The 13,956-nt window shown below is 51.5% G+C and overlaps 1 protein-coding gene across 2 annotated transcripts in view; it reads left to right on the top strand.

Annotated features, from left to right (window-relative positions):
* Window positions 1–210: 210 nt before the first annotated feature.
* The window catches only part of Afmid (arylformamidase), a gene marked incomplete in the record, with an annotated part of 27,906 nt that continues 14,160 nt past the window's right edge, over window positions 211–13,956 (top strand). The window contains 11 exon segments of one of the 2 annotated variants that reach the window (XM_005407384.2): window positions 211–351; window positions 3,520–3,610; window positions 10,226–10,330; window positions 10,423–10,471; window positions 11,802–11,887; window positions 11,973–12,045; window positions 12,141–12,238; window positions 12,427–12,505; window positions 12,590–12,731; window positions 12,925–13,029; window positions 13,728–13,956. In XM_005407384.2, coding sequence (XP_005407441.1) covers window positions 292–351; window positions 3,520–3,610; window positions 10,226–10,330; window positions 10,423–10,471; window positions 11,802–11,887; window positions 11,973–12,045; window positions 12,141–12,238; window positions 12,427–12,505; window positions 12,590–12,731; window positions 12,925–13,029; window positions 13,728–13,760 — 921 coding nt within the window. 2 annotated transcript variants of the gene reach the window in all.

Below are 13,956 nucleotides of genomic sequence, written 5' to 3'. Positions count from 1 at the left end.
CCCCCCACCCTCTTTCTCTCTCTGTAGTTCAGGCTGGCCTCGATCTCGTGATCTTCCTGCCTCAACCTCGCGAGTGCTGGGATCCGGGACAGATTTAGCCGCAAAGATTTACTTGTCTTGGGAAGAATCCGGAGGGGACCGGGTGGGAGCCCCGCGTGGGAGTGAACAGTGGGCGGATTAGGCAGGAGCGATTCACTAGCTATGGGGCAGGGGGCGGGACCTTGACGGACCCGCCCCCACTTGCGGCGGAATGTGAATTGCGCCGCGCACAGCCCTCGGTTGGGGACCAGCATGGAAGCTCCGCGAGCCGGCCTTGGGGCACAGGCTCCCTGGAAGGAGATGTCTGCAGAGGTAGGCGGGCTGCAGGGAGGGCTGGGGCCGCGGAGGCTGGCTCCGAGGCTGCCCTGGGATTCTGAGGGGGCGCTTCTGCAGTTGCTCGTGTGCCAGGTCCCAAAGGCTTGGGCGCAAATTCTGTTTGACTTTTTTGCAACGGCAGATTTTTGTTTGTTTCTTTTGCCAGATTTTTGAGGAGAAAGAAAACTGAAATCCTGGCTATGTCAGTCTGCTAGGTAGGCCGGGCATGATGGTGCACGCCTGTAATCCCAGCACTTGGGAAGCTGAGGCAGGAGGATCTTCGCTAGTTCGAGACCAGCCTGAGCTACAAAGTGAGCTCAAGGCCAGCCTGAACTGCATAGCGAGACCCTGCCTCAAAAAGACCAAAAAAAAAAAAAAAGTCTCCTAGGTAGGCCCTTCAAGTTGGGGGCAGAGTTTAGACCTTAACCCCAGGTTGCACAGTGTGCCTGGGTCTGCGATGAGAGTTGCACAAATGCGTGTTTACCATGGGGCTGCTGTGAGGTCGGAAAGGACACGAGAAGGGACATAGTACAACGCCTGGCATTTGCTGTGACATTGTTGGGTTATAAGTTCTTAAATAGGTTCCCTACATTTTAGGGTGTTTTTCTGGGCTAAGGTACCTGTGAGTATCTGGGGTTTTTGTTTGTTTGTTTTTTGTTTTTTCCCCCGGTACGGGGAATCGAGCTCTCGACGTTGCACTTGCCAGGCAGTCGCTGTGCCGCTGAGCTAAATCCCCAGCCCAAATAGTTTTTTTTTTTGACCTCCGAGTATCTGATGAAAGATACAGATACTGCCCCAGGAAATCCCATTCCCTCCCCTCCCTCCTTGCTTCTCCTTCTCTTCCTTCTTTTCCTCCTCTTCCTCCATTCCCCTCCACGTACACACTTGCCTACCGTATCAGCTGACTCTCAGACACCCACTGTATTGACAATATCATAAATAGTAGCGTCCTCAGCTGGGTGAGATGATGCACAACTGTAATTCCAGCACTCAGGAGGCTGAGGTAGGAGGATCACCTCGAGTTTGGCCACCCTGAACTACACATTGAGATTCTGTCTTGATAAGTAAAGTCTTCAAGTCCAGAAGCTCATTCCACAGAAAAACTAATGTCCAAGAGCCGAGTGCTGGGGAGAAGGAGAGGTCTTATTTTGTGGCCAAAGAATGGGAAAGACAGAGAGAGCTCTGGTCACAGCTGATTTCCCACTGCAGTCTGCATTCCTAACTTTCATCAGATTCTCAGTGCCTCCAGTCAAGAAGAAACGTTACAGACCCTGGTAGGAATGAGGGAGAGAGAGAGGCTAGTAACAGGGATGAATAGTCATGCCTTTTCTGGAGCACCTAGAAACCTAGAAAATCAACTGCTACCTCTTTTTTTTTTCTTGTCTTTTTGAGACAGGGTCTCACAATGCAGTTCAGGCTAGTCTTGTTCCTTCTTTTTTTTTTTTTTGGTACCAGGAATCGAACTCAGGACCTTGCACTTGCCAGGCAGGTGCTATGCCACTGAGCTATATCCCTGGCCCTCAGGCTAATCTTGAACTGACTTTGTAGCCCAGGCTGATCTCGAACTCACAAGGATCCTCCTGCCTCAGCCTCGTGAGTGCCGGGATGCGCCACCACACCTGGCTTATCTTTTTGAGTCTTTCATGGGCTGGTGTTTTCAGTCATGGCAGCTTGCAGATGTCTTTATCCTTGCAGGGAGAGGAAGGAGGGCAAGTTAATCCTGTGTTAGTGTTTGGACAAAACATTTCTTTTTTTGTTGTTTTTTTTTTTGTTGTTTTTCTCCGGTACTGAGAATTGAACTCACGACCTTGTGCTTGCCAGACAGGCGCTTTGCCGCTGAGCTAAATCCCCAGCCCTGGACAAAACATTCCTCAGGTGGCCAACAGGTTTACCTGCAGAATGAGTAGAATCTGATGCAAAGGGGGAAAAGTACGACATGAAGACAGATGCTAAGCCTTGTCATCCTATTCCACTTAGCCCATGGGACCTCTACAGGCCCAAGTGAATAGTCGGTGTCCTAAGCAACCATGATCCTCATAACCTGCATGGTTATGACAGCAGTCTAGAAGGAGGTGAATACACTGCCCAGCCGCATGGCTTTGGAAATGACTGATCCTTAAGTTAGCTAAGAGCTAGGCTTTTCCCTCAGTAACAGAGGTGGTAAAGATAATGGCAGCAGGTAGACGAGTGCCAGGTGGGGCCCCCAGCATCCTCCAGGTGATCACTATATGGGGAGGACTGTATGGCTCCAAGGGCCTCTGGCAAGGACCCCATTCCACAGAAGGCAACAGCCCATGTGGGGGGACTCGCCTTGTGGCATCTTCACGCCATCTCCACTCCATCTCTTAGCCTTGGGAGGGGCCGGTATGCCCATCATACCGGGAGAGAACAGAGCAGAGACAAGCGAACTGCCCAGGCTGGGGCAGCCAGGAAGTGATGAAGATTGGACAGCTTTTGGTCCAAGCCTTTCTGTGAAACCGTTCGGTCTTCAGGTTTCCCATGATGACGACTTGAACCCTTTGTCCAAAATCTGTGTTAAATCTAAACATTTTGGCCACACGTTCAAGAGCCTGTGACTGAGCGTAGTGGTGAACACCTGTAATCCCAGCACTCTGGAGGCTGAGATAGGTGGATCACCAAGAGTTTGGCCAGCCTGGACTGCATAACGAGACCCTATATCAAAAAACAAAACCAACCAACATATCTTGGGGCTGTTGGCTGGTTAAAGGCTCAGCCTGCTGGGCGTGGTGGTGCACGCCTGTAATCCCAGCGCTCAGGAGGCTGAGGCAGGAAGATCGTTGCAAGTTTGAGGTCAGCCTAGGCTACAAAGTGAGCTCAAGGCCAGCCTGCACTGCATAGCAAGACGCTGTCTCAAAAAAGACAAAAATAAATAAATAAATAAAGGCTTGGCCATTGCCGATATGGCCCTAGACCAGGGATCTGAGAGTATCTTGGTTGTCTGTCTGAACAAACCCAGTTGGGAGTGTGGAGAGCAGATGTCCAGGCTGTCACTAGAGGGGCTTCATGGAAGCCGAGGGCATCTTGGAGAATCTGAGGTACCAGAGGGCGTGCTTCTCAAGGTAGAGAGGAGCACCGGGCACAGGCACTGGCAGGGCCACGCTCAGAGAGAATGGAAGTCTCAGGGAGCCTCTGTCCATCCGGCAGGAGCTGGAGAAGCAGTATTCGCCCAGCAGGTGGGTTGTCCGAATGGAACCAGAGGAAGCCCTGAGGACCTTCTGGGAGAAGGGAACTGAAGGTACGTGAGTGTCCTGAAGCCTGTGACAGCGGCTCAGGGTGGCGAGGGGGACTGAGAGGCATCCCCCAAAGACCGGGCACTGGGCGAGCCTCCTCCACTCCGGCATCAGGTGCCAGAGTGTCCTGTTGCTGCAGAACGGGGTGCAGGAGAGACCCAGGGGAGGCCCAGAGCCTGGTCGAGTGCGGCCTCCTCTCCTGCTTAGGTAACTGGTCGCAGACCCTGAAAGCCTCATGCTGTGGTTCCCACAGGAAAGTGAAGGGGAAAAAGGAAGATTCTTAGCTCTATTGCTGGAGGGGAGATATTGTTGCTATTTGTAAAAAACAACTAAAAGCCGGGCATGATGGTGCATGCCTGTGATCCTAGCACTCTGGAAGGGTGAGGCAGGAAGGTCAAAATTAATTTGCAGGCAAGCTATAATCCCAGCACTCAGGAGGATGAGACAGGAGGATTGCCAAGAAGAGTTCAATGCCAGCCTGGGCTACATAGTGAGACCCTGTTTTAAAAAGGAGCGGGGAGCCTGGGATATAGCTCAGTGTGAAGGCCCTAGACTCAATCTCCAGTACAGAAATAGAAAGAGAGAACAACTTTCATAAGGATATTCCTTAACCCGATGTCGGGGCTAGAGAGGCCATGGGGCCAAGAACCTACTGAACAAGCCAGGCGTGGTGGCGCACGCCTGTAATCCCAGCACTCAGGAGGCTGAGGCAAGAGGATCACTGCAAGTTCGAGACCAGCCTGGGCTACAAAGTGAGCTCAAGGCCAGCCTGAACTCCACAGCGAGACCTTGTCTCAAAAAAGAACCCCCCCCCTCAAAAAAAAAGAACCTACTGAACAGCCAGGAGCCTGAAGGCAGTGGTAGAGCAAGTTCCAGCAGTAACTCCCTGCCCCGCCCCACCCCACCCAGCACTGCTGGCTTGCAGGAAGGTGAAATGATAAAAGGGTGGGAGACGCTCCTTGAATTTCGACTTTTGTCTTGCTGAGCCTTTCTTACGGAATTAGGGTGTGTTTTGTTGATATTGGCTCTATGAAAGTTAGAGTAGGGGCCAGGGAATCAAGGACTGGGGTAGCTTGGCACCTTTTATTTTTTTTTTATTTTTCATTTTTAAGACAGGGCCTTGCTATGTAATCCAGGCTGACCTTGAACTCACTATATCACTGGCCTTGAACTCAAGGTGATCCTCCTGCCTCAGCCTCCTGAGTGCTGGGATTATAGGTGTGTACCACCACACTCGGTTTGTAACTCCATTCTTCAAGAAGGTTTAAGAGAAGGCTCTGACACCCGGGTGTCGTGGCACACACCTGTAGTGCCAGCTACTTGGGAGGCAGAGGCAAAGGGATCACCAGGAGTTAGAGGCCAGCCTGGGCTACATCATAGTGAGTTCAAGCCCAGCCTGAACTACATAGTGAGACCCTGTGTCAAAAAAAAAAAAAGAACAGAGAAAGAGTTTGAGCAGTGAGCATGTGGTTCGGGCTTTCCTCCATTCTTACCTCTCTGTAAAGAAGACCAAGACCCCACATTGGGCATCAAGCGTGTAACCAGCTCTTTCCTGCTCTGGGTTCTCCTTCTGGGGCAACAGAGTATAGCAAGTGGTGGGGAGGCCTGGATGTGTGTTTATCAGAAAGAAACAGCTGAGCATAGTGGCGCACACCTGTAATCCCAGCTCTGGGGAGGCTGAGGCAGGAGGATTGTTGCGAGTTCCAGACCAGCCTGGGCTACAAAGTGAGCTCAAGGCCAGCCTGAACTGCATAGTGAGACCCTGTCTCAAAAAGACAAAAAAAAAAAAAAGAAGGTTTTAGGTTACTAGAGTAGTCAAATTCACGTAAAGCATGCTGGTTTGCAGGGATTGTGGAGGGAGTTAATGTTTAATGAAGACCAAATTCCTGTTTGGGAAGGTGACCAAGTTCTGGAAATGGCTCGTACAGATGGTTGCACAACAGTGTGAATGTGCTTCATGCCACGGTTAAAATATTTTTGCATCATACTTTATTGATTATTGTTGTTATTATTATTATAGTTTTGGAGACAGGGTCTTGCTCTATATTCAAGGCTGGCCTGGAACTCACCATGTAGCTCAGGCTAGCCTTGAACTTGCATAGATCCTCCTGCTTCAGCCTCAGAAATACTGGGCTTATGGGTATGCACCACCACACCCACCTTACATTGTATTTTACTACACAGCTGTATGTTAAAAATGTGCACCAAACGTTTCTTGATGTAGGCTGCACTATTTTCTATGCTGTTCCGTCATGTTTAGTGGCCGACTAAATTGCTTTCCAAGGCTCTTGTTTGCAAAGCTTAGCGAGTCTAGGCCAGGGTAATGCTGTGACGCAGGCGTGGCATTCAGCAGTAAGAAGGGCCGCTCTTCTCCAGGAAACACTGGGTACACTGTTCTTGGGGACTGCCTCATCAGGTTACCATGTGCTCTAAATCCTGGCATGGACTCATTTCCGGCTTCCGTGGCTCCCGTCACGCCCATCCCTAGCAGGACCAATCACTCATGTGGGTGGGTGGGGCATTGTGATTGACAGCCTCTGTGACTTCCTGGGTTCTGTTTTGTGTGGGAAGTAGAATTTTTCCCTGCACTAGAAAAATGAAAGGAAGAAAAGGAAGGCACACAAAATATAAGCCCTTGCCTTTTTTTTTTTTTTTTTTTAACTGTGATGAAATACACATAACTCAGAATTTGCTATTTTAGCCATTTTAAAGGGTACTATCCAGGGGCTGGGAAGATGGCTCAGCGGCACAGCACCTGCCTGGCAAGTGCAAGGTCCTGAGTTCGATTCCCGGTACCAAAAAATAAAGTGCACAATCCAGCAGCATTTGTACATTCACAATGTTATGTGACTGTCACTGTTACGGAGTTCTAAAACATTATCATCCTTACAGGAAACCCCCTTGGGTTGAGCAGCCTCTCCCTATGCGCCCCCCAGCCCCTGACCACACCAACTGCTTTCTGCCTCCACAAATTTACCTGCTCCGGATGTTTCATGTAAATAGACTCATACACTGTCGGGCGTGGTGGGACACACTTGTAATCCCAGCACTTGGGAGGCTGAGGCAGGAGAATCACCAAGAGTTCAAGGCCAGCCTGGGATACATAGTGAGACCTTGTCTTTAAAGATATATATGCTTTGTGGCCTTTGATATCTGACTTTTTTCACTCAGCACGTTTTCAAGGTTCATTCAGAGGCGCCCCTGTGGAGTCCTGTTCTCCCTATAAACACAACTCATCCTCTGGTCAAAGAACTCGGAACTAGGATGCCTTCCTGGCTGGCTGCCTCTTAGCCAGTTAGAAAACCAGCTAACATCCTGCCTAGGAAGGGGTAGCAAATTCTTTACTCAATAGGACCCCGAAACCACAACAATCTTCCATAGATGTGGCTCTCAGCCTTTGGCTGGGAAATGGGCACCTCCACAGATGCTATCCCACTATCTGAAATCTAAGAAGAGGAAATAACACGTCTCTCTAGAAAAGTACTCATCTCAGTAGATCAGGCCACAAAGCATACATATCTGGCAACAAAACCTCAAAATAAAAGTCAAGTATGGTGGAAATTTAGTCAGCAAACACAGGTTATACGTCTTGTTTTTTTTTTTTTTTAGACAGGGTTTCAGTATATAGTGCAGGCTGGCATTGAACTCATGGCAATCCTCCTGCCTCGGCCTCCCCAGTGCTAGGATTACAGGTATGTGTCACCACAGGTGTGCATTACACATCTTTTTACACAATGACATAAAGTTGAAACCCCAGTTATGACAACAATGGTGGGGCTGGGGATATAGCTCAGCGGCACAAGCACCTGCCTGGCAAGCTCAAGGATCTGACTGCAGCTCCCTGGATGGCCTCCTTTGGGTCAGCTCCAGCTCCAAAGGGACCTGAGAGTGGATCTGCATATCAGGAGGGCCATCAGTAAAGTACAACTATAACTGATCCACAGCAGCCCTCCTGCTCCCTGCAAAGCCTGAAGCCTTTCACTCTACAATCTGATCCTCTCCAAATGGTGACGAAATCAACCATTTATTCCAGGAATCTATGCTGTGCACCACAACAAACATATACCCAAGGATGCTTTTAAAAAGAAGAGTGCCAGGCGTGGTGGCGCACGCCTGTGATCTCAGTACTCGGGAGGCTGAAGCAGGAGGATCATTGTGAGTTCGAGACCAGCCTGGACTACAAAGTGAGCTCAAGGCCAGCCTGAACTGCATAGAGAGACCCTGTCTCAAAAAGACACATACACACACACATACACACACACACACAAAGAAGAGGAACATCTCCCCAAGACAAGACCCTCCCTCCTGGCTCAGTTGCCTGGCCACCAAAGACTGCCAAGTCTGCCAGCGCTTGGTGAGGTCTTCAAAGTTCTGCTGATGTCTGGTAAGGTCTCCTGGCCGACTCGCCAAACGCAGCCATGTGGTAGTTCCAACCGGTAAATTCCAAGCTTGTGTGTACAGCAAGCAAAGAATCGCAAGGCGTACTCAATGGTTAGGGAAAAGCAGCTGTGTGTATCGAAGGTCATGAGCAGAGAAACAGTGCTGGGACAGTAGAGAAGGAGCAGTGCACGCGACACGCACCCCTCAGGCTTTCGGGATCAGAGCAAGAGAATGGGGGCTGCGTGTGCTGTGATGTGGGGTTGTACAGCATGCTCCTCGGTGGCGCCTGAGTTAGGGTGGGAGGAGGGGACACATTGGGGGCGATGGCTTAGGTGGTGCCCCTGCTGAAGTGGGTGGAGGGGAGTGAATTCATCAGCTGTCTGTACTAGGATGAAGCCTACCTGGTCATCACATACAGCAAATCCCTGACTTAGGAAAGAGCTCCATCCCGAGAGGAGGTTTGTAAGTCGGATTTGTTCGTGAGTCCAACAAAGTGAGTCTTAGATATACCTTTGACACAAATATACAGTGTCAAGCATAAAAAAGCCAAACACACACAAAAGTACTGCAAATAAACTATTTTCACCTTTACAGTTACCGTGAAATGGTGGCACAGTACGGTACAGTATTTTCACTTTTTTTCCATGGTTATGGCTTTGGGCTTCCTAGCAGGCCCTGCCACGCCGCACTGCTTTTCCGCCTGCTTCCCGACCTCCTGGGCTCTGCCTGGACACGGCCCCGCTGTACGCTGTTGCCTCTGTGCTCGTTAACGAGATCAGCCTGTAGTTCTCTTTTTTGGTTGGATCCTTGTCTGGTTCTGGAATCATGCTAGCTTCCAGGAATGACTTTGGAGGTACTCCTTCCCGTTCAGTTTCACTAAAGAATTTGAGGGTATTGGGGTTAGATCTCCCCTGAAGTTTTTAGAGAATTCAGCAGCAAATCCATTTGAATTTGGGCTTTGTTAGTTGGTAGGTTTTTAAATTACTGCCTCACTTTCACTGCCTATTATTGGATTATTCAAGTTTGGGTATTTGTTTTGTTTTGTTTTGTTTTTATTGGAGAGAGAGAGACATCCACACCCAAGCTCATCCCCTGCCGTCAGGGCCACTGGCCTCCCTTCCTCACATTCCAAGATCTTGCAACCCCAGGTGTGGCCTGCCGGACCAAAGACCTGGTCACCAGGGTCCCTTTCACCTCTCCTGACGTCTAGGCTCCCTGCCCACACTCTGTAGTCAAACCTCTGTTTCCTTCCCGCCGAGCCTGAAACTGTGAGAACCCTTAGCTGGGCTGTCCTACCCCCAACACACCCAAGTCCTGCTGACCTTCTCAACCTCTTTTGTTTGTTTATTTGTTTAGCTTGGTGGGTTTTTTTGTTTTTTGTTTTTGTTTTTGTCTTTTTGAGACAGGGTCTCACTATGCAGTTCAGGCTGGCCTTTGGCTCACTTTGTAGCCCAGGGTGGTCTCGAACTCACAACGATCTTCCTACCTCAGCCTCCCGAGTGCTGGGATTACAGGCAGTCCTTCCATTTTGATTGGTGTGTTTTGGGGACCTTTGTCGACTCTGAGGTCATGAGGTTCTCCTATTTTCTTTTCTAAAAGCTCTGTCATCCTGTGTTGCATCTGGAGTTGGCTTGTGTGTGCGATGTGAGGTAGAGGTCAAGAAACTTCACACCAAGTTATTTATTTATTTTGAGACAGGGTCTTGCTAAACTGCCCAGGTTGAACTTGGACTTTCGATCCTCCTGCCTTAGGCATCTAGAGTGTTGGGATAATAGACCTTTCTTTCTTTCTTTCTTTTTTGAGACAGGGTCTCGCTACATAGTTCAGGCTGGTCTTGACCTCACTCTATATAGCCTAAGCTGGCTTGAACTTGCGGCAATCCTCCTGCCTCGGCCTTCCAAGTGCTGAATTACAGCTCATTATCTGTTTAAGTGAGTTTATGATTTGTTCCCCTAAAAGATTATTTGTTCCTAGGGCATGTAGCAAATGGAGTGTATATAATCAGCACACAATAAAGTGCAGTGAAAGAGTGCCCATCAGAACCGCAGCTTCATGTAGAAGGTCTGGGCAGACGTGGGGACTGGGGGACCCTGGGACCCTCTTCCCTGGAAGGGGCTCACAGCTGGAGCTGACGCATCAACCCTAGTGTGCTTTTTAGCAAAACGGTTTCTCCCGAGGTGACACAGCATTACTGCCACTTGACCTCGTGCTGACAGTGACTTGTCTCTTTCCTGAGGTAGTCACCAGGAGTGCCCAGGCCAGCAGGCAGTGCCAGCTGCATGTCCCCTATGGGGATGGCAGAGGGGACAGAATGGACATCTACTTCCCTGACACGGAGTCGGAAGGTGAGCTGGGGCGGGCTGGCGGCCCTCGGCAGGGTCGGCCCTCGGCAGGGTCGGCCCAGCGCCTGCTCAGGTAGCGCTGTGTTGTCTTCCAGCCTTTCCCTTCCTCCTCTTTTTCCATGGAGGCTACTGGCAGAGTGGAAGGTGAGTTGGGGAGTTCGGATGAAGGGTGCGCCAGGAAGACTCATCTTTCCCTGGTGTATTGATGTCCCCAGGCTGCTGGGAGAGACTACCTCAGCTGGGGCGTCCAGCAACAGCAGAGGGTTTTCCCACACTGTGGGAAGCCGGAGTCGGAAATCGGGAGTCACGGGACGGTGCTCTCACCAGTCTCAGGGACGGTCCTCCTGCCTCTTCCAGCTTCTGTGCACCCAGATGCTCTTGGCTGTGATTAATTCTGAATGGCCGAAGGAACGGCTGAGCTAAAGCTAGCCCAGCCCTTGGCTGTGGCTCTGTCACTCCAGTCTCGCCTCCACCTTCTCATGATCATTTGTGGTGTGTCTGTCTCACATCTCCCCCTCCTTTTCCTTTTCCAGCCAGTTATTGGATTTGGGACCCAACCTAATCCAGGGTGATCTGATCTCAAGACTCCCAATTCTGTTTGCAAACATCCTATTTCCAAATAAGGACACACTCGCAAGCTGTATCTCGGGGGAAACACAGCTCAAGCTGCTATACCCCGTGAGACGTGTGCTGGCTTGGCCCTTTCATCAAAGGAAAACAAAAGTGACCCTCCGGTCCAATTTGCGTGAGACCAGAACATGGAGTTTTGGTGTCTAATACTATAGAAAGGGCCAGGTGTGGTGGCGCACACCTGTTATCCCAGCACTCGGGAGGCTGAGGCAGAAGGATTGCTGAGAGTTTGAGGCCAGCTTAGGCTACAAAGTGAGTTCAAGCCAGTCTGTTTTTTGGTTTTTTTTTTTGTTTGTTTTTTGGTTTTTCGGTTTTTCTCCGGTACCGGGAACCGAACTCACGACCTTGCACTTGCCAGGCAGGTGCTTTTGCCGCTGAGCTAAATCCCCAGCCCCCTCAAGCCAGTCTGAACTGCATAGTGAGATCCTGTCTCAAAAAATAAAACTACAGACAGGGAGGGTCCCAGGCAACCGGCACGTTGGTCATTTTAAACTTCAGAAGAGGGTATTCCCATGCAAAGCCCTCCCTGCTTCATGTCTTCATTGAGGCTTTCTTTTTTTGGTACCGGGAATTGGACTCAGGACCTTGCACTTGCCAGGCAGGCGCTGTGCTGCTGAGCTATATCCCCGGCCCTGCTTCGTGTCTTCGGTTCTCAAAACAGCTTGCCTAAGGGAACAAAATTGTGCCTATATTACACATGAGGGACAAAGTCTCAGAGGTTAAAGTCCCAGGGTTCTTGAGGCTTGCTTAAGGACACAGCATGTGCCGCAAGGCATGTCCAGGATGTGGGGGGCACTGTCACAACCAAGTTGCATCTAGGTGTCACCTCTTTGTCTTTTTGCAGTAAAGACCAGTCAGCCTTCATGGTCAACCCGCTGACAACACAGGGAGTGGCCGTGGCGATAGTGGGTTACGACGTAGCCCCCAAAGGTGACAAGGGTTGTCCCTGCAGGTTCAAGGGCTTTGTGGGGAGAGGCACTCTTGGGTCCTGACCTGGCCTGTGCTCTCTGTTTAGGGACCCTCGACCACATGGTAGACCAGGTGACCCGAAGCATAGTGTTCATCCAGAAGCAGTATCCGAGCAATGAGTGAGTGTCATGCCAGACCTTGGTAGACTGCCTTGGTAGACCGTCGGAGGACCATGGGGAAAGTACAAAGCCGGCTCTGTGTCTGCCCCACTCAGGGGGATCTACCTGTGTGGACACTCTGCGGGAGCCCACCTGGCCAGCATGATGTTCCTGGCCAGCTGGACCGAGCATGGAGTGGCGCCCAATCTCAGAGGTAACGTGGGGCTGGCGGGTTTGGGCCGGTTGCTTGAAATCCTGAGTGGCTTCCCCTGGAGGCCGGCTCGGAACCGTGGGGCGCGGCCTTTCTCTGCTCCCAACCCCGGTCCTGCTTCCCTGGCCTGGAGGGTGGGCTCGTGCCCTCTCCATCCACCAGACACCGGCGCTCGCTCCGAACCCTCACAGGCTTTTTCCTGGTGAGTGGGCTCTATGACCTGGAGCCCATCGTGTCCACCTCGAACAACGCCCTGCTCCTCATGACCCTGTGAGTCGCCTGCCCTGCCCTCCTCTCCGCCCAGCCTTGGGCCTGGCATCCCTCTGTCCTGACCCCTGTCCCACTCGGTCCCAGGGAGGATGCTCAGAGGAACAGCCCACAGCGGCGGCTGCACAGGGCCCCGGCTCCGCCTGCGGATCCAGCCTGCCCCGTCCTGGTGATGGTGGGTGAGCACGAGTCCCCAGAGTTCCACCGACAGTCCTGGGAGTTCTGCCAGGTACTTGCGGCACCTGGTCCAAGGGCCATGCTGTCTCCTCCCTGTTGTCATTTTGAATGGACCCAAGATCGTCAGTCATTGATTCAACAAAGGCAGGATGAGCGCCTGCCATGTGTGCGCGAGCCGGGCAGGGGTGAGGGTCCCCTTCCCTCCCCGTGGCTCAGGCCCCTCTTGCCGCCCTCTCTCCCCACAGACCCTGTGCCGAGGAGGGTGGGAAGCCTCGTTTAAAAAACTGCCCGATATGGATCACTTTAGTATCATTGAGAATCTGACCAAGAAGGACTACGTGGTCACCCAGGTAGGGCTCCTGCTTCGGTGAGTGGCCGGGTCCTGTCCTCACCCCTCACACACAGGAAGGGGAGGCAGGGACAGAGGGAGGAGCCACCTCTGCTGCACTCTGCCTCTTCACCTGACGGTACTTGGGGCACCGGGCCGGGGGCGGGGGGTGTCCACTTTAGGTTCTGGCAGGGTGGAAGGAGCAGGCCTAGGCTCTTAAAGGCAAAAGCCAAATCCAGGCTAGGCATGGTGGTGCACGCGTGTAATCTCAGCACTTGGGTTTTCCCTTTCTCCTTTGCTTTTCTTTCTTTCTTTTTTCTTCCTTCCTTTTCTGTCTTTCTTTTTCTCTTTCTTCCTTTCTCTTTCTTTCAAGAGGAAGTCTCAAAAGAGGCTGGGGTGGAACTCACTGTGTAGCCCAGGCCAGCCTGGAACATGCCCTGATCCTCTTGCCTCAGCCTCCCTGGGGCTGGGATTACAGGTGTGCATGACCACACCCGGCTTCCCCCCAGCATTTAGGAGCTGATGACAACAGTTGCCTCAGCGCTCTGAAGAAAAAAAAAGCCAACTCCATAAAGGAAGGGATAGATGGATTTGGGAACATAAATGTTTATTTTTTAGCTGCAGAAGAAACACATGTCCTCAGAGACAGCCTGTGCTCTGGTTAGCTCCTGCAGGAGCCACTCCAGTACTGCGCTCCTGTATCTTCCTTTCTTGCTGCAGATCATGGTGAAAACAATCTTCCAGGAGCTCTGATGATGCTGGACTGTGGCCTCTGAGCAACCACCATGAGAGCCGTCAGAGCTGAGGTGACTGTCTGCCCTGGGCGTGAGCCATTCTTCTCCCTGCTATGAGCACCGCTCAGAATCTACCAGCCTGGATGCGCACCAGGGAAGGTCCGCAGGGCCGTGCTGTGAGATGCCTTGGCCATGTCGGAACCCCATCTGGCCCC

This window comes from Chinchilla lanigera, unplaced genomic scaffold (genome assembly GCF_000276665.1).
Source record: "Chinchilla lanigera isolate Chin_1 unplaced genomic scaffold, ChiLan1.0 scaffold00105, whole genome shotgun sequence".
Taxonomy (NCBI): domain Eukaryota; kingdom Metazoa; phylum Chordata; class Mammalia; order Rodentia; family Chinchillidae; genus Chinchilla; species Chinchilla lanigera.
The sequence above is the reverse complement of the archived record's forward strand: the minus strand, read 5'-3'. Positions and strand labels throughout refer to the sequence as shown.